The sequence below is a fragment of the Malus domestica genome, chromosome 06 (assembly GCF_042453785.1).
Source record: "Malus domestica chromosome 06, GDT2T_hap1".
Classification (NCBI taxonomy): Eukaryota; Viridiplantae; Streptophyta; class Magnoliopsida; order Rosales; family Rosaceae; genus Malus; species Malus domestica.
In genome coordinates this window covers 26,399,636-26,422,141 of record NC_091666.1, presented here as the reverse complement: position 1 = coordinate 26,422,141, position 22,506 = coordinate 26,399,636, and the positions used below count along the sequence as shown (strand labels likewise).

Sequence of the window (22,506 nt, the reverse complement as noted above, 5' to 3'; positions counted from 1 at the left end):
TGAAATTTTAAAAAATATGGGCGTAAAAAGAAATTAATACATGAGTACAAATTAAAACTAAAAATAAAATACTAAAAATTTAAAAAAAGGTTGCAAATTAAAAGTTGGTACAAACTAAAAATATAAATATATGATACAAAATTCAGCCATAAAACATAAATATATCATATGTAATTTTTCTATCATTGATTAATTATACAATGCAATGTGACGGTAAACACATAGGCATAAATACAAATAAAACTTTAAAAAATATGGGCACAAAAAGAAATTAATATATGGGTACAAATTAAAACTGAAAAGAAAATTGGTACAAATTTAAAAAGGTTTGCAAATTAAAAATGGATACAAACTAAAAATAAAAATATATGATAAAAAAATTTAGTCATAAATATAAATATATTAATGGTAACATTTTTAACACTAAATGAATATTTTTATGTAAAAATATTTTATTATTGAAATAATTAATGATGTTATTAATAATCAAGAACCTTGATCAAAAATTGAAAAAGAATCAGGTTTTAACCGAAGTAGTAAAAAAAGGAATGAGAACCTAATTTTTCCAAAATTAAAATATATATTGATTTGAGATACTGTTATAATAGCATTATTATAGGTCAATCACATGGACATTATCGAGACAAAATCAAAACTTTGACAATACGTTTTTTGACTTTAAAGTACACCTACAAATTTACCAAAAAAAAAAAAAGAAGTACACCTACAAAGTTTTTTGACTTTAAATTTCTCTCCATCTATATGGTGCCCCACTCTCACCCCCAGGCCTCCACTGAGCAAACATTAAACACCTCTCTCTCTTTCTCTCTCTCTCTCTCTCTCTCTCCACTTCTGTAACCATGTATTCTTCTCATACATGGAAGGCCATGGCAATGGCTGCGGCACTTGTACTTCAGACCTACTCTTCCATGGAGGTTGTTGAGTCCTCTTCTCATCACCATCCTGATCACAAGATAACCCGCCTTCCTGGACAACCCCATGTCGGATTCCAACAGTTTTCTGGTTATATTACTGTGGACGATCACAACCATAAAGCTCTCTTTTACTACTTTGCTGAAGCAGATATCAATCCAGCTTCAAAGCCTTTGGTCCTCTGGTTGAATGGAGGTCAGTAACCTAATTACTCCCCTTTATTACTTGCTTCAATGTAAATTAAACTTTGGACAACGTGGTTCCTTCATTTTTTTTCTTCTAATTTATGGGCGGGATTCAAACTTGAAAGGACACACTGCTCTGACCAACTGATCTAACAACATATGCAATATGGTTCCTTCATTGATGTTTTATTTTTGTTTTCATGTAGGACCTGGTTGTTCTTCTCTTGGAGTAGGAGCATTCTCTGAGAATGGACCTTTTAGACCAGATGGTGAGGTCTTGGTTAGAAATGAGTACAGCTGGAATAGAGGTATTCACCGGTTTTAGTTTCCGTGTTCGATTCTCCCTTCCTCAATATCGCTCATATATAAAAAAAAGATGAGCATATGTAAGTAGCTGCATGATTTGGAAATTAGTACATTCTTAATTTTGGCATTTGGTATAATACAGAGGCAAATATGTTGTATTTAGAGACACCAGTTGGAGTGGGATTCTCTTATTCTAAATCCAATTCCTCCTATATGGCAGTGGATGATGAGGCGACAGGTATATTATCCATGTTCTGTTACTTCCAATATTATCTGTTCATCCTTTTTGCTTCTTTCTTGCTTTCTACTTTTCTGCTTTTGAAATTTCTGGTTTTCCAAGTGGACTGCATTAAAGTAACTTAGGCTTTTCAAGACGTGACATGTTCAACAGTAATTCTTGGCTGAAATATCGGGAATTGGATCTCTTCTACGCACAAGCTCGGGATCCTGTTGACCAGTCCACATGAGTAGTTGGATTTTGATCATTCAATGGCTACAAATAAAGGGTCATTTTAAAAGTTATGATAATTATAGTTATTGGATCAAAATTCAATGGCTCACGTGAGCTGGTCAGGAGGATCCAAATTGTAGGGATCGTTGCATCTTATCTGTTTATCGTATATTGTACGGTTAAAAATTATTTTGAATTTTTTTATTTAATATTAAACATAAATAGTATCTAACGAAAACTGACCATACGATGTACGATGACCAGCTACGATATAAGAATCCTTAAGATCTCCGAAGAAGATCAGAAGAGGATCCTCATCACTGTTACTTTTGCTTTCCACTCCCCCGAATAAGAGATTCTACCGCATAATCTAAATATATCAAATCTCAAAGATTCTACCGCATAATCTAAATATATCAAATCTCGTAATAAGAGATATACCACAGTTAAACCCGAGATTTTGCCCCCAAGAGCGCGAAACTCTAGTATTAACAAGCTCTTTTGACCTTGTTCCCTTCTTATGTATCTTTGTTCCTAATTCATAATTTAGAACTTACGGTATTTGTGAATGCTGTTTCTGCATTTGACTTCTCAAGCCAGGGGCAATCTTGTATTCTTGCAACGCTGGCTCAACAAGTTCCCCCAATACAGGCACATGGATTTGTTTCTAGCAGGAGAGAGTTACGCAGGTACTCTAAAAATTTATCCGTTTCCGAGAGTCGTTTTGAAAGAGCATTTTGGCATTTCTGCTTCATCCTTTTGCTTTTTCTTTTTCTTATTGTTTTTTTTTTTTTGGTTGCTTATTATTAATTCCAGGTCACTACATCCCTCAACTTGCGAAGCTCATTGTTGAAATCAACAGAAAGGAGAAGTTCAATCTAAAAGGAATTGCTGTGAGTAGAAAGTACTTTTACTGAAATTAACACTTGCCACTCAGAAAGTTCAATAACTTCATGAGGTCTTGCAGCTGGGAAATCCCGTTCTAGAATTTGCCACGGACTTGAATTCGCAGGCGGAGTTCCTTTGGTCTCACGGGCTGATATCCGATTCAACATACAACATGTTCACTTCTGTCTGTAACTATTCGCGCTATGTGAGCGAGTACTACAGACGCTCGGTCTCACCTGTTTGCTCAAGGGTTGTGAGCCAAGTGACCAAGGAAACAAGTCAATTTGTGGACAAGTATGATGTAACCCTAGATGTCTGTATTTCATCTGTGCTTTCACAATCCAAATTTATAAGCCCCAATGTAAGCCTAATTCTCTCCCTTAAGTTTTTGTTACACCCTTTTTCTCCGCCTGCACATTCCAAATAAATCAAGCGATATTCAAAGAACATAAATTGAAGTGCGTAGAGAGAAAAAAGGAGTGCACGGAGGTCATTTCCAATTTTTCTGAATTTTTTCTCATTACACATCCAAGTCTTCACGTTATTTGACTGCAGCAAATGACTGAGAGGATAGACGTGTGTGTTGAAGACAAAACTGTGATTTATTTGAACCGGAAAGATGTGCAAAAGGCTCTCCATGCGCGGCTTGTTGGCGTGCGCAGATGGGATGTTTGCAGCAGGTAATTAAATTCTTTTTACTTGAGATTAAAGAAAAAGCTGATGTAGGAATTCTATAAAAATACAATTTCTGCAGCTACTAATAGAAATTTCATACTTTTGCTGCATATATTGATTCTATAGCATTTTGGAGTACCAAATGCTCAACCTGGAAATACCTACAATCTCATTAGTTGGATCGCTTGTGAAGCAAGGCATCCAAGTCTTGGTGTACAGGTAACTAAATTTCAGTCTCACTTGACATATGTACTTCTTGCTGCTATAAAACGAACTCATAAATTTTCTAAATTCAGTGGAGATCAGGATTCTGTAATTCCATTAACGGGAAGCCGAAGATTGGTCTCTAGATTGGCAAGGGAGTTAGGATTGAACACCACTGTCCCTTATCGAGTTTGGTTCGAGGGAAAGCAGGTATATATATTCTGGGAATTTATTTGTAATGAAAAATGAGTAACGAAAATCGGGTTTTACGATTTCTTCTTGTTCCGTCTAGGTTGGTGGGTGGACTCAAGTTTATGGAAACATTCTCTCATTTGCCACCATCAGAGGTGCCTCTCATGAAGCTCCATTCTCACAGCCTGAGAGATCACTGAGGCTATTTAAGTCATTTCTGGAAGGCAGGCCTCTGCCTGAAGTTTTCTGATACAATTGTTTGGTCCATGGTGTTCGAGTTTGAAGAGATCGTTCAATTGCAAGAAGAAAGGTTCTTAAAAAAAATTGCAAAAAGAAAAGAGGGAGATTTTGTGTGTTTGTTTGGTGGATTTTGTAATTGTAATATTGACTGTTTGGGAGGGTGAACTTTGATGCAATGGAAAGTTTGTTTCTTTGTAACCGAAAGATCATAAGTTCGAGTCGTGGAAATAACATTTTTACAAAACAAAGATAAAGTTATGTATATTAAACGTATAAAAGATAAAGCTATGTATATTAAACGTTCCCCCCGCCCGATGCTCGCAAAGCAAGGAGCCGGGGTTGCCCTTTAATATTGACTGTTTGGATTGCAAATTTTTTGTCAAAAACTCTTTGACCTTGACTTAGAGCCAATATCAAGGGTTCGATGGAAACTTTGGGTAAGTGATTATTCACATTCCCTTTCTCCTTGCCTTTACCCCTAAAATTGAATAAATCAAATAAAAATTGGTGTAAAACAACAAAGCGACAGGTGATGAAGAAGATTATGAGAGTGAAAATCACAACTTAAGTTTTGTTAAGACAATTTTTATACTTAGTGAGAGTCGAGTAAAAAAAGAAAAAAGATAAAAAATACAATGGATCACATACTTAAAAAACACAACGTAAGTTTTGTTAAGACAATTTCCCTACCTTTCTTTCATAATTTATGACTTCTCACTCTCTCTCCACATGCTTAAAAAACACAACATAAGTTTTGTTAAGACAATTTCCCCACCTTTCTTTCATAATTTATGACCTCTCTCTCTCCGTATAACAACAACGCATGGTTTTCAGAACAGCAAAACAAACTGAAAAGGCGCCAATTCCAACTATCCCGCATTCTCTTTCTTAAAAAAGCCAACTCTTTTTTTTATTTCTCGAATTATGCTATATCCTCCTCTGCAGCTCTCTCTCCCTCTCTCTCCAACTGCTTCAAGTCTCTCTGTCCTGTCCTCCTCCCATTCTTTTCATTTTCTAAAGAAAAACCCCAACATCCCAAAAATAAACATTATGCCAAAAGAGCAAAGCCAGGAGCCTGCACTCACCAACCCTCTGCAGGTCCAGGTGTTTTCCTCCCTTCCCCTTATCTTTCCTTCCTTTTTTATTAAAACCCAGATCGTTAAAATATCAGATTGCGCCTAATCTGAATGCCATTCGCGTTTATCTGATGTTTTGGGATCTGGGGTTTATCTGCATTGTGTAAATTTTGCATCTTTTTTTTTTTTTTTTGGAAGAAATGAATAAACTTGGGGGTTTCCGATTTCATATTTTGTAGTTTATATGCTGGAATTACAGGACAAGGAATTGGACCCTGGTTCTGACGAGCCTGAGGCCCCTTTGCCTCTCACCGTCACTTCCCGGGTTAGTAACTTGTATAATATGCTGCATTGTTACCGGAATGCTTGTTTTGTAGGACGATTTTACATAGAAAGAGAGGTAGTGGTTGAACTTTTGAGAAACAAAAGTGAAATTTAATCATGGTTGTTTGGGGGTGCATTGGGAATGCAGGCCTTGTATATGTTGGGTGACATTGCCGCAGGGCAGGCATATAGAATCACGCAATGGATGGAACTGGTTCGTAAACGGAGTGCCAAATATCACTCCTCTGGCTTCCCCCACTACCTTCCGAGGTTCGACAGTATGCCTTCGAGGTCTGTTTCAATATTTTTGTGTTATCTTACATTGAGATGTGGTTACAATGTTCGGTAGTAGTCATCACGTTGGCCATTCAGTGTAGGAGACTTTGTTGATGATTGGGAAGGTTCTCTTCCCTGTGAGCAAACCACGGAAGTCAATCTCTGGGAAAGACTTGGTAAAGCTGCTGCATTGGACATTGAGTCGTGTTATTTTTCCTGGGATAGGCTCTCTTCGCTTCATCACACTGAGCATAGTAGTAGCAATGACAATTCTGAGGATGAAATGAATAAAGCTCTTGAGGTGTGCAATCTAAATTAACTACATTGTATGGAATTCTTGTTATGTTTACTGGATTGACTTACAGAATAAAAACATACGTCATTATTTATATTCTTATTTGCTTCCCCGTAATCTCTTCAGTTGTGTGCATATAGGTAACTGTAAATTCGGGGGGCGTTGTCTTCTTTGGCCTATTCAACCAGCCAGGGAATGATGATGCTTCTACTAAGGAAGCGGCGGCTGTTATAAAGATATCATCATCAAGAATGGCCACACAATCTGAACGCCTTGGATATGAATTTGCAAAGTGGCTTGGAGTTCGAACTCCTCAGGTAGTACATTGTCACTCAACTCTCTCCTGCAATAATATCATTATCTACCATGATACATTTATGTTTTGTCCGTTGGATATTGCAGGCCAGAGTCATTCATAATTGTAGCTTGGAGTGGCTGCAGATGAAGGAAGCTGCAGAGAAAGCAAGAGATGCAGCAAGTTCAGAAGGAGATGAATGTGGGGAAATGACGTGCTCAGAACTTTTGGAAGCTCTTGAACTTAGCCGATGCCTTTTGCTCATAAGGTCTAACTATAATCTTAGTGTCTCTATTTCTAATGTAGTTAAGGAGTTAATTCTGCATTATGAAATGTTTGTGCTTCGTTCACCATCGAGCATGCACATAACTAGTTAGAGTCGTGGCAAAAACTTGTGTTGATTGCTCGGGTCATTTTGCATGCAGTTAAATTGTTCCCCTAGGTTTTCTAGAACCTGATCTCTGCCCCCCTCCTTGTATGCTTTTAACGGAAACTAAATAAGGAAGCATCATGTTCCATGATGTGGACCACTAGAAAACGCTTCCTAGTAGATAACTGGTCCTTTTATATGGTGTTCTGAAGGCCAAAGCTTTAATTTTTGCAGCTATGTTCAGGGATCTCCTTTACTTGAAAGCCCTACTGTATTTGAGTCGAGGGAAACTGCAGAAAAAACAGCGGCTGCTCTTGGTAGGATCTTGATGTTGGATCTTGTCATCAGAAATGAGGATAGGCTTCCTTGCCATAAGCTCAGATGGCGTGGAAATTCCGCAAATCTATTGTTGGCTGACAAAATGGCTTTGGGAAATATGGATAGATTGGAGGAAGCCTTCGATTCTGCAATCAAGCGATACAAACCAAGAGTAATCAGAGGTCTTCATAAGGATAGAAGGGCAACTTCAGTAGATAGCAAATTGGGTACTCATAATGCCGTAACAGTAACACAGACCTCTGATCTTTCAGATATTATAGAGTCACCAAGATCTATACAGAGTGAACTATCAGATCATTCGGTGTTTTCTGATTTTCCAGTTGTGGCTATTGACTCTGGGGTTCCTCGTAGACCTCCTGCTGGAAAGCGTGCAAATGACCAGGAAATTTATCCCAGGTTGGTTGAGTTACTACTCAACAGTTCTGAGTACTCCTCTAATGTGTTGCATGAAATAACATTAGGGAAGTTAGGACGTTCTCCCATACAAGAAACTGATGCATCTGATATACCAGCGTATGAGATGGCTTCAGTTGTTAAAAAATTTCGTAGTGGATTCCGTGCTGCTCTTAGGGATCTGCAGGGATTCCATATATTCTTACTCACACTTCATCAAAGACTGGAGAACTTGTTACGAATATTCTTCAATATTATAGATAGAATATCCTCAGGGGAGTCCGACAAAGAGGATTTGGCAGTTCCTGAGTCTCCCTCTCATGCTGCTGGAAGTTTTCATTGTGCTTCTGCACTAAGTAAGGAACGACTTGTCAATGAGAACAATCCTGATTTTAGTGATTCCGAGTCACAGAGAACTGCTCTAAGGTCTTCGTCTTCTGGAAATAAAGAAGGCTATGACTGCAGCTCTCCCATGTCAAGGGATAGTTGGCATGGGAGGTTCTCTAAAGGAAGTGCGGAGCCCCTCAGTAGTCTGCGTTTGACAGCAAAGCTTCGGGATTTCCATAAATACGCCAAGGTTGGACATCCTTAAACTAAAATTTTTCTTATATGCTACTGCAGATGTGGAAACAGCAAGTCGTTTCTTAATACATAGTTTCTCTTAAACTTAGATATATTACAATGCTCAGGTTGATGCTGAATCAAACAAAGAACTGGAACAGTGGAATGAAATGCTAAAGAGTGATGTTATCAAACTATGTCAAGAGAACAATTTTAATTCTGGGTTTTTCGAGGGTAGTGACAACAATGGTGTTGTTGATGCTTATGAATTGAAGGTATATTTGTCCCTTCTTTCCTCTTCTGTTTTTTTATTCCTTTCCTTTCTCTTTCGTGTAAACATTTCTCTATAACTAACAGGTCAGACTTGAGCACATTCTTGAGAGGATTGCATTGATATCGGAGGCTGCAAATACAGAGAGGCCATCTCGAGTCACAAGTTCCATGTTCATCGGTGGAGCCTTGGCTGCACGATCTGTATTCACGCTGCAACGCTTAGGAATTACTCATGTATTGTGTTTGTGCTCCAATGAAATTGGACAAGCAGATTCTCAGTTTCCTGATCTATTCGAGTACAAGAATTTTGCTGTAAGGGTTCTTTCTCATCAGTGTTTACACATCCAAATAAGCATATGTGAACGTTAACTAATGACATCTTCTCTCCCAGAATCCATTCTCACCATTTAATTTGGTGAAGTTTCTGTTTTTAATGTTTTAAAAATGTAATCCCCCAACTCTGCATGTATTTTATCGTTTTCATAAAATGTTTGGCACCTGCATTGTCCTGATTAGACTGCACACCCCCTTTGAACAGATATGCGACAATGACGATACAAATATCAGCACCATCTTTGATGAAGCTGTCAGTTTTACTGATCGTGTTGAACAAGAAAGAGGGAAGGTTCTCGTCCATTGCTTCGAGGGGAAAAGTAGAAGTGCCACCCTAGTGCTTGCATACCTAATGCTGAGAAAGTAAGTAAAATCTGTTATACACATCGTAGAACATATATTACACTCCTCATACACATGTGGCATCAACCGATATCCGTATTGCTTTTATTGGTGTAAATTGTGATTCCAACAATATTACTTTGAGAAATGTTTAGCTAAGTAATCTTTCTATGGTGCAGGAATTGCACTCTATTAGAGGCGTGGAATTCTCTAAAACAAGTTCATCGTCGGGCGCAACCCAATGATGGTTTTGCAAAGATCCTAGTGGATCTGGATAAGAAACTTCATGGGAGAGTTTCCATGGAGTGGCAACAGCGGAAGCCTACGATGAAAGTTTGCCCAATCTGCGGGGTAAATGCAGGTCTGAGTAGCAGCTCGCTTAAGCTTCATCTGCAGAAATCACACAAGAAGCTATCGTCAGGTAGCGTCGATAGTGCAATGACAATGGAGATACAAAAGGCTTTGACAGTGCTAAAAATTAGCCGAGGCGGAAGCGTCATCCCTAAACAGAGGTCTCATTCAGATGTGGAAAATTAAGGATCTCCCAGGCCTCCTTTGTATAAGGTGGTTTTGGAGATCAAGGACTTGTGGTTGCAGAAATGTGGCTGGCCATTCTTGTAGATATAAATATAGAGATTGTAGAGTTTGCCTGGTAATCAAGAAGATTGTAGGTTATCAGACAATTTAGGGATATATATTGGCAGTGCCATGCACTGTGTTTCTGACAAAGCGATATTATAATGCACTCTAATCTACGGGTGAAGGGATTCGAACAGAGATGTAAAGAGAAGGCGCACTGGCCTAACCCGCGTCTGCGAGCAAGCACAGTTTTTCAAGTGCACATAGATGAATATCAGTTGGTGACTCGAGTATTTCATTGTTTATCGACAACGTTGTGTTCGTCTAATTCCACTATTTTTTCTGTATTGAACTGGTACAGCCTTGAACATTCAAGTGAAGAACCATTCAACAAACAGCTTTCAATTGCCGCTACCGACCAAGTCCTTTTCGACATTAAAACAGACTACGTTCAATGGCAAAGTGCAAATGAAAAAAAGATACAAATATATTGCCAACAGATCAACGAAATGCGCCTACGTTAGCTTTTCAAACGGGAATCGGCTCCGGCAAAGACTCGGGAGCACCGCTGCTGCCGTTTAGCACGGTCACGTTCCCATCAGAATCGACGTCCACAATGACCGAGTCGCCTTCTTTGATCTCCCTTGCAAGCATCTTCTCAGCCATGCTGTCCTCCAACAGTCTCATGATCGCTCTTCTTAGAGGCCTGGCTCCGTAGCTCGGGTTGTATCCTTCGTCAACCACTCTGTCTCTGAACCTCTCCGTCACTTGAAGCTCTATCTCCTTCTTCTTCAACCTTTCGAATACCTCCTTGAGCATTATATCAGCTATTTCCTTTACCTCCAGCTTGGTGAGTTGACGGAAAACAATCATTTCGTCCAACCTGTTCAAGAACTCGGGTCTGAAGTATTGTTTTAGTTCCTCTGTCACCAAGCTCTTAATTCTATTGTAACTGCTATCCTTCTCATCATAATCAAGGTCAAATCCTATGCGTCGGCCTCCCTTCTCAATAACACTGCTTCCTACGTTAGATGTCATTATCAGAAGTGTATTCTTGAAATCCACGGTTCTGCCCTTGCTGTCGGTTAATCTTCCATCCTCGAGTATTTGAAGCATCATGTTGAAGACATCGGGATGAGCCTTCTCAATTTCATCAAAAAGCACCACAGTGTAAGGACGGCGTCGAACGGCTTCAGTCAGCTGACCTCCCTCTGTGTAACCAACATAACCCGGGGGAGAACCAATGAGCTTGGAAACAGTGTGCCTCTCCATAAACTCACTCATATCAAGCCGAATCATGGCTTCTTCAGAACCAAAGTAGTAAGCAGCCAAAGCTTTAGCGAGCTCAGATTTCCCAACCCCAGTTGGACCAGAAAAGATGAAACTGGCAATAGGACGATTAGGATTCTTCAGTCCAACACGGGCTCGGCGAATAGCACGACTAATAGCCTTGACTGCTTCATCCTGACCAATCACTCGCTTATGGAGGGTCTCTTCCATCTTGAGGAGGCGGTCTGATTCATCAGTGGACACTTTCTCAACTGGAATTCCAGTCCAGGAGGACACAATATGTTGAATATCCACTTCAGTCACGAGAGGACCTACATCTCCTGCCTCACTCTCTGCCTTGCTCATCTCCTTGCCTTTATCAACAACAGCTGTGATCTGTGCCTTTAGGTCCATTTCTTTGTCACGTAACTCCCCAGCCTGTCCAAAATGCATGTTGTCAGCTCAACTTTATGCAAGTTTTTTTAAGCCACAGGCCTAACAGACGATGATATTTGACAGTCTTAATCTACCATCAGAAACCCCGTTAACTCTGAAATCAATTTTACAACAGAAAGAACTTCAAATTTTAGAATTATTTCTAGTAGCTATTTCTATTGATTCAGGACGTTTTAGCACCCCTAGATCACAGTGGCCTAATCAGATTCACATTCATGCCCTTTAGAAATCAAGTGTGTTATACTGATGCAAAGTGCATTCAGAAACAGAGTTCTGTACCTTTTCAAAGTCTTGGCTTCTAACAGCCTCGTTCTTCTCTTTAGTGATTGCCCTCAGCTCTTTCTCAAGCTCTCTAGCTTCTTCAGGTAGCTGAAAAAAACATTTAGCGTGTCCCCATCAATACAAAATCCCTGAGCTTAAGAAGACGGTGGCTATCAAAACTTAGAAATGGTCATACCTGTGCATGACGAAGGCGAACTCGAGAACCAGCTTCATCAATCAAGTCAATTGCTTTATCAGGCAGAAAGCGATCACTGAAGTATACACAATTATCAATCAGAACAGAACTATTCGAGTACACATGCATGGGGAAAGAGATAGGTAGCTAACACCATCAGAAACAAACAGAAAAGTGGAGACCAACTAATTTCTACGGATGGGTTATGAGGAGGGAATGCAAACAATAACAAAGGACATTTGTACTCATCAAAACACTATCAACATTTAATTAGTTTTAATAAGCATCAACATTATCCAGCATTAGCAACATTGCACATAGAAGTAGGGATGCCTACCTGATGTACTGGTATGATAGCTGTGCAGCAGATACCAGGGCTTCATCAGTGTAACGGAGCTTGTGGTGAATCTCGTAACGCTCTCTAAGCCCTCTCAAAATTTGAATGGTTTCATCCACGGTTGGTTCAGGAACTTTGACTGGTTGGAATCGCCTTTCCAAGGCTGGATCTTTCTCAATGTGCTTTCTGTATTCATCGAGAGTTGTGGCTCCAATACACTGTACCAATAGAGATGAAACTTACCATTCGGATTCAAATGTAAACAGCAGCAAGCTAATATAATGTAGCAAATATATCATTCCGAATCGTCAGGAATTCAAAGAGCACAAAACAAATGAAAAGCTCAACTCCCCAGACAATAAAATCTATAACTGCATCCTCCGGTTAACAAATAGATAAGTGTTTAATATACATACTCGATATTTGTTCAGGTAAAAAAATAAAACAAAAAATTGTTTGAATACTTTTTATCTGTACATCACTTTTTTAATATTACGATTATTACCTGCAGTTCACCTCTCGCAAGAGCTGGTTTTAATATATTTGCGGCATCAATTGCCCCTTCAGCTGCTCCTGCTCCAATTAAAGTGTGCACCTCATCAATAAACAAAATAATCTCATCACTTTGTTTGATTTCCTCCATTAGCTTCTTTAATCTTTCCTCAAACTCTCCACGGTACTTTGTACCAGCAACAAGAAGACCCATATCCAGAGTTATAACCTAGACAGTTTTAAGAAGGAGAAAAGGTCAAACATATTATTACATTGCTTTTCAAGATATAACTTGATATACTGAAATAGAAGGAACGGTTCCAAATAAGTTTTAACCTATTCAAAATTATAACTTAACTCTCACCCACCTTCTTTCCCTCTATTGTTTCAGGAACATCACCAGTTGCAATCCGTTGAGCAAGACCTTCTGCAATTGCAGTCTTCCCAACACCAGGTTCTCCAATAAGGCAGGGATTATTCTTGGTCCTCCTACCCAAAATTTGGACGACACGTTCAATTTGCGGTTGTCTTCCAACAACAGGATCCAACTTACCCTGTGAATTGAAGAAAAAGTATCTTAAAAACAAACCTTGACACAAAAACAAAACATCTAAAGCAGAGCACATTCTACAACAGGACAAAGGAAAAAAAGAATGAACGAGTTCAATACCTCCTCCGCTAGCTTAGTCAAATTGGTCCCGTATTCTTCTAGAGTCGGCATTTTATTACCACTGGTCCCTCCTCCAACACCAGCACCAACAGCTTCTGTGCTCTCACCAACCATACGAATAACCTGCCCGCACCAAGAAAGTTTTTTATGGTTACTTTCAGTTCTGATAATGAATTTCTTCAAAAAGAATCACTAAACAAGTATGCTATGCTTGCCTGTGTGCGAATGTTACTAGGATCAGCACCTAAATTCTCAAGAACACGAGCTGCTACACCCTCACCCTCCCGAAGCAATCCCAGAAGCAAATGCTCGGAGCCAATATAGTTATGACCTGAAATCCATCATTTATGAACTGTTTAGTTAACACAAAATTGGATGTATAGCCGATAAGCAAAAAAGGAAAAGAGTTATCAACTTGCATTGAGATCATATTTCTGCCTTCAATTCATGTATGATCCCTACACTTCAATTGAAATATGGATTCACTCCACAAGGATTACGTTTGATGACAAACAGCCTATACAAATTTTGTTCCACCTACTTTAAATGAAGGTTTACACATTGCAGTTACCAGGAAAACCAAGTAAATAAAGGCAGGATGCCCTTCAAGGAGAAAAACGATGCTTCTTTAGTTTATATCAATGTTTTTGAGGCATTTGGTGAACAGGAGGAAGAGAAAAGAAGGTACCAAGTTGGCGAGCTTCCTCCAGTGACAGCTCCAAAACTCGCTTTGCACGAGGAGTGAATGGAATTTCAACAGCAACAAATCCACTACCCCTTCCAATTATCTTTTCCACTTCAACTCGTGCATCTTTAAGATTGATTCCCATGGATTTGAGAACCTTGGCAGCAATACCGGTCCCTTCACCAATAAGACCCAAAAGTATCTGCTCAGTACCAACAAAATTGTGACCTAGTCGCCTTGCTTCCTCTTGTGCAAGCATAATTACTTTAATTGCTTTTTCTGTGAAGCGCTCAAACATGGCTTTAGGCACACATCTGCTAGCTCGTTCACGACGTTTAGTGTTTGCAAATTTCACCGTAGAAAATAAGTCATGCCTGGGTTTTACGCTAACATCTAAAGCATTAACACTCCGGAGTCCTGTGTAACTGCTCATTCTCAATGCAGGTGCTCGTAAAGTACAGAACATGACTGTCCTTCTGGCATTCCCAGACCCTTTAGAGTAGCCAAGCCTTCTCCCAGTTGCCACACTTGGAATATAAGTAGACTGAACCAGATTCCTCGCCATGATTCCAACCTATTCCGCATTCAGCAATGACCAAACAAAGATTTAGTTCACAATTCAAGACATCCATAGAGACACAAACTCAACATACAGATTTCACTAATAGCTGAATTTATGCTACGTGCTTCAAACTACGGAGATTTACGCAGCAATATTCACACCAGTAAGATTACTACTAAGATACAGAAATGTCCTCTCTCCCATTAGAATAAAACATATGTATCGACTTACTCAGTAGTAACTATAACTACAAAATTGAGAAATCCCTTTCCAACTCCATTTTCGCTATCAACGAAACATAAAGTTTAAGTCTTTCATCCATTTTAGTCTCCAAACCAAGCATGTAAAGGTCAAACATCAAAACCCAACAATAATTACATCCATATAACATTAAAATCTACAAACCTCGTGAATTACAACAGTACAAAAAAGTTCAGAAACATAGTAACCACAAAAACAATGGATTCCCAGATTCAAACAAGGCCATATAACCTCAAAAACACAAAAACTTCAGATACCCATGTTACAACAACAGCATAAAAAAATTAACAAATCCGAAACTCGAACATAAGAAGCAGATTTCACTCACAACAGATAAGAACAATCGATTAAAAGGGGAAGACCCCAGAAAACCCAGAATCCAGATAAACCTAGGCAGAATAAAAAAAAACCCTAACTTTTCACGCACAGAAGCAGTGAATCCAAAAGGGTAAACCGATTGAAAAGAAAAGCTCACCTAAAACCCCGTTATCTGGATAAACTTTCGAATTGAAATATTAAAAATGGAATTTATAGAGAGAGAAAGAGAAGAGAGAGAGAGGGTCTTTCTTCGGAGACGAAGAGAGAGACCCTATTCTTAGTATGATATGGTCGGCCGAAAGAGGAAGAGATAGGTGTGGTCTTAAGAGAAGCTCTCTCTCTCTCTCTCTCTCGCTCTCTCTCTAAAACTCTCTCTATAAATTGATAAATCTATCTGTTGGCCTTTTCTCTTCCACATGAAGGTGCATCAGCGTTCATGGACCGTTGCGTACACGATAACCTACAGAACACCGCTAACCTACGACCGCGAGTGATCGACGGCAGCGAGCTACGACACGTCGTTTAATAGTGTGAGATTGTGGCTTCGAGTGGGCCCACCGGCCTTATCTGTAAGCCAATGTGAATGTTAGCACAGTCCCCATCTTGACGCTGAGATATTTCGTGCGATGACGGTTTTGCCCTTGATACGCTTCGACTTCATTCGCCAGAAGTATTCCGTGAAATACCAATACGCCGCGTTTTGATTGTATCACAGTCGTACACGAGACCAATTGCTTAAGCTTCCTTCAAATTCTTTTTGTTTTTTTCATTCATAATGTTAAATTGTGAGGTAAATTCTACAACTTACATTGTAATTGTAATACGTAAAAATGTTTGCGCTTGTTTGGAAACGTTTTTATGATGATTAAGCGTTTCAAGTAACATTTGATTAAAAATAAGTTAAAATGTTTGGTAGGTTATAAAAAAAACATAAGTTGCTTACAATAAGCACCTTCAAGTGCTTTTTTTTAAAACACATCAATTATTAATAAAAATTGGAACATCTTTTAAAAAAATAGTTTTGAGAAGTTTTTTCGTATGGGCCTTCAGCGGTTGGATTGAACAATATGTTGGATTGTTGTTCAATTTTTTTAAGTTTAGTCACAACATTTATAAGCTTAATAACGGTTATAAACTAGCGAATTGCCCTAGTAATTAGGGTCTTCCTCTTCAATCTGTTGTGTTTCGAAATCAAACTCTCTCATCTCTTTAGTGTAATTTAAAATAAGAACATCGATTGTATTACAATAAAATAGTAATAAAGAGACCACATTTAATAAAGACGAGTTCTACTTGTATTGTAGACCTTTTCACTATCAGAGAAAGATCAATGATTAGGATGCGTTTTGTTGTTTGTACATGTAAGAAATATGTCAGAAAATATTTAGGAGTGCTGGGGTCGGCGGCCTTTTGTTTTGGCCTTGTTGTCAATTCGGCGACCATAACTTTGTGTGTATTTTATTAAGTTTGTTCTTTCTTTTGTAGGCTTATGGAGGTGCTAGATTTTTGGGCTAATTGGGCCAAGGAGACTCAGCCCACTTTGTAGTCTGTCAAATTCAAGATGATCCAAAAGTGGGCCGGTCAAGATTTATTTGTGGGTTTTGACTAAAAACAGATGTTTGTGGGCTTCTCAGGCCTTTTAAGTTTGGCCCAAATAAAGAGAATTGTTATTAGCACTCCAAAAATTTCATTCTAGACTATTTACAAGTGTATTTTTCTTTCTAATTATTGAAAGTTTGGAGTGTCAAATGAGATTTTTAGAATGTTAATAACAATTCCCCGAATAAATAATCATTTTTTCGAACTTTTCTTTTCTGTGCGGAATGTTATAGTTTGGAGTCTTTGGACTAAGATGAGGAATTTAGGGCTGGTTTGGTATTGCTGTGCTTTGAAAAAGAGCTGCTGTGAGAATAAGCGGTTGTGCTATGAGAATAAGCGGCTGTGAAATAAATCAGCAGAGCGTTTGGTAAACTTTTTTTGTAAAAAAGCTTTTGGAAAAAAAAGTAGTTTGATAGTGGGTCTTTTCATTAAAGGAGCACTGTAGCTCCGTGTGCTTTGAAAAAAAGCCAGTTTTCCAAAGCTGCAAATAGCAGCTTCAGCTTTTTCCTTTGATTTCAGCTTATTCTCACAGCAGCTTCCAAAATAAGTCATTTTTTTCAGTTTACCAAACACCTAAAACCCTCACAACTTTTTTTCATAGGTGCTTTTTTTTTTAAGCACCTCACTTCCAAACTAGGTCTTAATATCACATATGAAGGGATGAAAATCATGGAATAAGGAAGGAAATCGAACTTTTGACTAAGCTTACCCCATATCTTATTTCTCACTCACCTTCACCCATTGGGATAACCCTAAAAACAATTTACGAGTAAGATAGAACTAACATAATATCGCTTTTAGACTGTGACAAGGCAACGCTTGTAAGCGTAACAATATAACATCTCACCACATACATGTCATATCGTCTTATAATTAATACTATTACTACCCTAATAGAGTGATATATCTTTACCATGCCAAACTTCTTAATGGTTTAATCCAAAGTGGCCAATTCGTGCATCACCAATAGATTCCATCGTTTTCTAGATCCCCTCGGTGTGTTTGTTGCCACTTTGAAGGAATGCTACGCTCGACGGCTCAACCCGAACTACTCCGAAGCGACGTAGCTCGTTATGTTCTAATGAAAAAGCATAGGGCCGGCATGGGATGTCCGTGTAAATAATTTCCTAAGTTGGGATGTTATATAAAAGAACGTTTCCCTTGCAAGTACTAAAGGAGTGTGGGGGCAACACCCTAAATATTAAGGGCAGCCTTTTGATGCCAATGGGACAATGTCCATGTAGCTCACGAGGATAGTCCTTGAATATTAAAGGCAGCCTTAGCCTTTCCAGGAAGAGATCCTCTTCGGATCTCTCCTCCAAAGTTCAAAAATCAAGTGATCCGGATTTTTAAAATTTGATCCAACGACTAAAAACAGAGAAGTTAATAAAAAAAATTAAAAGCTATAATAATTTTTAGCCGTTGTATAAAATTTCAAATACGCATCACTTAATTCTTAGGCTTTAGAGAAAGAGATTCGGACATTATCTCTTTCCGTCTTTCCCTATTGCAATTGCAATATTATTCTTGTGGGCCCCTCTCTTTCCCCTTTTACATCTGTTTACATTTTACATTAACTACACTTTCATTGTGGTCCATAATTTTAATTTCCACTTGTCCTATGCTTTATTTTTATAGATTTAGTGGGTCCCTTGTAAAAAAAATTTTGTTTTATATACATTTATTTACCATTTTGAATTCAAGTTTCAAAAAATTTCGACGTTTTGGGAGTTGAGGTTAGTGAGACTGAAGTAGAATAGGTTAAGAGTTCGATCTTTCAAATGTACTGAAAAGTATTAAGCTTGATTTCGATAACTTTGGGTTTACAAGGTAATCGAGCTCATAAATAAAGCTTGACCCTAATTTGATTGGGTTTGGTATTTCTTAACTCGGGGATAAACTTATTTAAGGCTGCATGATTAGAGTAACTCTCACATCTGATAAAACCAATGTCATTTTTAAGTGGGATTAAAATACATAAAATCTCATGTCGGCAAAAGTAAAAAGTAGAGAATTCCTAAAAAAAGGGCAAATTGCGCATAAGCTCTTATTTTGTGAGAACTCAATAAATGATTGATGTGTTTTTGGTGTCTCTATAAAAGTTTGTCTTAATCAAGAAGGGGAGTTTGATTAGTACATTAGAAATAAAGGTGGGAGGGAGGGTGAATGAAATGGCACACACAACACAAACTAGACCAAAGGGCAAGGGCAGAGAGAGAGAGAGAGAGAGAGAGAGAGAGAGAGAGAGAGAGAGAGAGAGAGAGAGAGAGAGAGAGAGAGAGAGAGAGAGGGAAGTAACCGTTGAGGAACCACTAGATCTTAAAAATCCAAAAGAAAAGGTGAGGGAGAAAGAGAGGTTTGATTGGTTGGTTCATGGTTGTTGTGGTGAATAGAAAGAGGCTCACGAGATGCTTGGCTTTCTTTCTATTACCTCTAAAAATTATTCCCTCTGCCTCTCTGGCTGCTACTGCAGTTCCAATCTCTCTCTCTCTCTCTCTCTCTCCCCCCTCTTTGCTCCATTTTTTGAATCAAAATCCTACGCTACTACTACTCTTCCTTTTTTTTCAAGGAGACAATTAGTGGCGAATCACGATTATATATATTTTTAGGTTAGGAAAAAACTAGTTGAGAATTAAATCATACTCGTGACCACGATCAAGCTAATTCACAACTTACAAGTATCGAACTCAAGACCTCCAGTTTTTTATTTAGAAAGCTACTATTTGCAATTATCCACTGGACTACTTGTTGTGGTTACTACTATTCCTATTTAGTTATCATGTTTCATCCACATATGCTTGAGTTTCGTAATTCAAAGATCAAATAAGGCAGCCTATTGGGAGCTTTTAGTGGTAATTTGATACTATAACAACATTCAAGAAGTAAAAGGATGAGCATAAGGCGAGCAATAAACTTAAGTAACAGTCAAGTAGTAGAATGATGAGTATGAAACGAGATGTAGTTCATATTTTGCAAAGGATAAAAACAACGATCGAGTAGTAAAAGGATGAGCATGCAAAAGTTAAGCAAAATGGATGAGCATGAAACGAATTGTAAACTTAATCACAATTTATGCATTTGAAAAGGGTAAAATCTCAATTTAGTGATAAACGAACAAGCACGTAAAGGATGACCATACGACATATGCTATAAACTTAAATTTAGTTTAAACTTTTGAAAAAGGGTAAAAACAATGGGTGATTGATAAAAATGGATGGCAGTGTGACAAGCTGTAAACTTAAACAACAATCAAGTGGTAAGGGATGAGCATGAGGCAAACTATAAACTTAAACGTGGTTTAGACTTTAAGCAACGTAAAAACAACGCTCGAAATGTGATAACATAAGCATGAGACAAGGGTAAAAACATCTAGATTTACCCTTGTATGTGTGAAAGATTATTGCTTAGTTTACTTGTGAAGAAAGTTGAGGTTGCACCGTCATACTAATTGATAATATGAAGAATAACTCAATTACTCATAAGCACAAGCACAAGCACAAACAAGGTTTCTCCGATGTGGGATTGATACTCTCAACACGCCATTTCACGTGTGGCAAATTTTCAAACCTAACATAGGGACAACACAAATCGTATATCATGGAGTATGTGTGGCAATTGAGTTTCACACGCGGAACAATCTGATTTGATACCATACAAAAAGTTGAGATTCTATTATAAAACCAGTTACAATACTTTGCTAGACTCTCGAGAATCAAGAACATGTAAAACATGAAAGCAAAACAAAAAAGTTGGTGAAACAGCATCACCTTTATTATCATTTGTAATTAGCTACTTTTGGTTAACAGTTGCCTTGTCCAAAAACAGGTAAAACAGTAAAAAAAAAAGTGGTTCTGCATTTGGTTTAGTAACACATCCATGTCTCAGAAATAGGAGCCTGGAATCTGCAGTGTGATTAGCAGATAAATTAGGGTTGCAGACACTCCAATTAAAGTTTCCTTAATCTGCAGTCCATTCTGTTTTTATTTTTTATTTTTTTTCATTTTACGTTTTGATCCCTGCAATATTTATTACATTTTGATCAAATCACATTTTCTGTAACACGTAATGATTGAGATATGTTGGGGGATGTGGCTGCCAATAACATGTTCACTGTTCATATGCAAGACATAAACCCAGAAATATATAAATATATATATACATATATATATATATATATAATTGCAGAAAACCAAATACAGCTGAATTATAATGTTGTGAAGAGGGACAGGTAACATATAGGACCACTGACCACACCTTCAATACAACTCCAGTCTATCCTTCCATTTTTGGATATAAGTTGGCTTTTATTGACGCAAAATTTGAAGCAAAGGGATAGAATTATAAAATATCAATATTTTCCTTTATTTACTGTAACTATAGGCTCATTAGGAATTACTTTTAAAATAACTGAAAGTTTTTTTAGATAATGTTTTGGGTTTCAAAAGAACTTTGCAAGATTCACTTACGTTTTACTAAGGATTGGTTCCAAAAACTTATCACTAAAAGTACTTTGAGTCATTTTAAAAGTACTTTCAAACAAATCCTATATATACACAAAGACACAACTGCTTTCAGTATTTATGCTTGAGAACAACATACTTTTGAAACTCTAATTAGTTTTTGAATAGTTGAATCCAGAATCATTTTGGCATCTATGTAGATCAAATGTAACAAGTGTGTCTTACGGACACATGGATGGTTTTGGTGCCTATATGAGATTGGATTGGATAACATGCTAAATTAATTTAACGTATGTTCAAGAAAGAAATATATGAAGAAATTTTGTCAAAGTTAATATCTCGTTCAATCCTTACAAAATATATCAAGCACTGCATAACCTATTCATTCCAAATCCACACAAACACATTCTTACTTCAACGTACCTTTTTTTTTCTTTTTTTTTAACAAACGATATTATCTACATTCTACATTAAGGAAGTGGGGGCTTAGCCTCACAATTGCTTAGCAATAATGTGGTTGAAATTCATCTTTTGCCAAAATTGAACCTATGACCTCTCACCATAGTACTAAGTGGCTACTTCAACGTACCTTAAATCTTAGTTATCAAAATCCAATCCAAACACATGTAAGGCCCCAAAAGAGCCCTTAAGGGACAAGGCATGGACCAAGACGCCAAATAAAAACCCCGTCTAATCTCCTAGTCACTAGGCCTCTACCTGCCGCTCCACTAGCCCCTTTTAGAACATAGGAGAATGACTTACATTGCATACGTACAGTATTATTGTGCTATTATGTGCCATGTAAGTTGGTTTCAATTGCGATTTAGGGTGGGTGTGCTAAGCTAGAGTTAGACTATATGATAGAAATTTTCTCTAATTTGGAGGGTTAGAGCACACTATAGTCACCTCTAAGTCTATGATTAATAAGGACACCAAAGAAGTATGTAGGTTAAATATATGTTGCCTTTAGACTCATATACGATATGTGACATAGTAGAAGAAGACACATGAGAGGCGTGCGTAACGCATAAGAGTTAAATGCAAAAGAGTATGATGAATTACTTAAGAGATAAGAATTTCAATACGAACAATTAAAAAAACGTATGTTCTTAAGGGAAAGTGCTTATATAGTCAAATCAAGTTAAGGAAAGTATTTTAATGGCCATAACCATAAGTATAATGTACTAATGACCTAGCTTAACACAAGTGTGAGGAGTGTGCAACGCATAAGAGTTACATGCATAAAAGTATAATGATTACTTAAGAGATAAAAAAAAATAGCAGGAACACTAAAAAATAGTACAATTTGAAAGGACGGTGCAGATATGGTCAAATCAAGTTAAAAAAAAGTATGTTAGTAGCCATAACCGTTAGTACAGTGTACTAATAAACAAGCTTAACACACATATA

At 37.8% G+C, this 22,506-nt stretch overlaps 3 protein-coding genes across 7 annotated transcripts; 2 read left to right on the top strand and 1 right to left on the bottom strand.

The window, feature by feature from the left end:
* Window positions 1–774: 774 nt before the first annotated feature.
* LOC103437486 (serine carboxypeptidase-like 45) lies at window positions 775–4,373 on the top strand. The gene is made up of 10 exons (XM_008375956.4): window positions 775–1,128; window positions 1,325–1,426; window positions 1,567–1,662; window positions 2,472–2,564; window positions 2,692–2,768; window positions 2,843–3,124; window positions 3,319–3,443; window positions 3,565–3,657; window positions 3,735–3,852; window positions 3,935–4,373. Exons 1-10 carry the CDS (start codon window positions 861–863, stop codon window positions 4,082–4,084), a joined length of 1,404 nt encoding a protein of 467 aa, XP_008374178.3. The 5' UTR covers window positions 775–860; the 3' UTR covers window positions 4,085–4,373.
* A 579-nt stretch (window positions 4,374–4,952) lies between these two features.
* LOC103437485 (dual specificity protein phosphatase PHS1-like) lies at window positions 4,953–9,940 on the top strand. Of its 4 annotated transcripts, none has more exons than XM_070824020.1 (11): window positions 4,953–5,178; window positions 5,390–5,475; window positions 5,623–5,765; window positions 5,847–6,051; window positions 6,186–6,362; window positions 6,448–6,608; window positions 6,945–8,019; window positions 8,132–8,278; window positions 8,361–8,588; window positions 8,815–8,972; window positions 9,131–9,726. In XM_070824020.1, exons 2-11 carry the CDS (start codon window positions 5,395–5,397, stop codon window positions 9,486–9,488), a joined length of 2,733 nt encoding a protein of 910 aa, XP_070680121.1. In that variant the 5' UTR covers window positions 4,953–5,178; window positions 5,390–5,394; the 3' UTR covers window positions 9,489–9,726. The 4 variants fall into 4 exon arrangements, with proteins under 4 accessions (XP_070680121.1, XP_070680120.1, XP_028959625.2 ...); XM_070824019.1 differs by having other exon boundaries at window positions 4,960–5,178; window positions 5,852–6,051; window positions 9,131–9,940; XM_029103792.2 differs by having other exon boundaries at window positions 4,965–5,178; window positions 5,410–5,475; window positions 9,131–9,940.
* Window positions 9,907–15,533, bottom strand: LOC103437570 (ATP-dependent Clp protease ATP-binding subunit ClpA homolog CD4B, chloroplastic). 2 transcript variants are annotated; one of them, XM_029103793.2, is made up of 10 exons: window positions 15,195–15,533; window positions 13,900–14,470; window positions 13,427–13,542; window positions 13,212–13,334; window positions 12,910–13,095; window positions 12,555–12,770; window positions 12,050–12,267; window positions 11,713–11,788; window positions 11,535–11,624; window positions 9,907–11,237 (listed from the first exon to the last, which is right to left on the bottom strand). In XM_029103793.2, exons 2-10 carry the CDS (start codon window positions 14,459–14,461, stop codon window positions 10,059–10,061), a joined length of 2,766 nt encoding a protein of 921 aa, XP_028959626.1. In that variant the 5' UTR covers window positions 14,462–14,470; window positions 15,195–15,533; the 3' UTR covers window positions 9,907–10,058. The 2 variants fall into 2 exon arrangements, with proteins under 2 accessions (XP_028959626.1, XP_070680123.1); XM_070824022.1 differs by having other exon boundaries at window positions 15,048–15,415.
* Window positions 15,534–22,506: the final 6,973 nt, after the last annotated feature.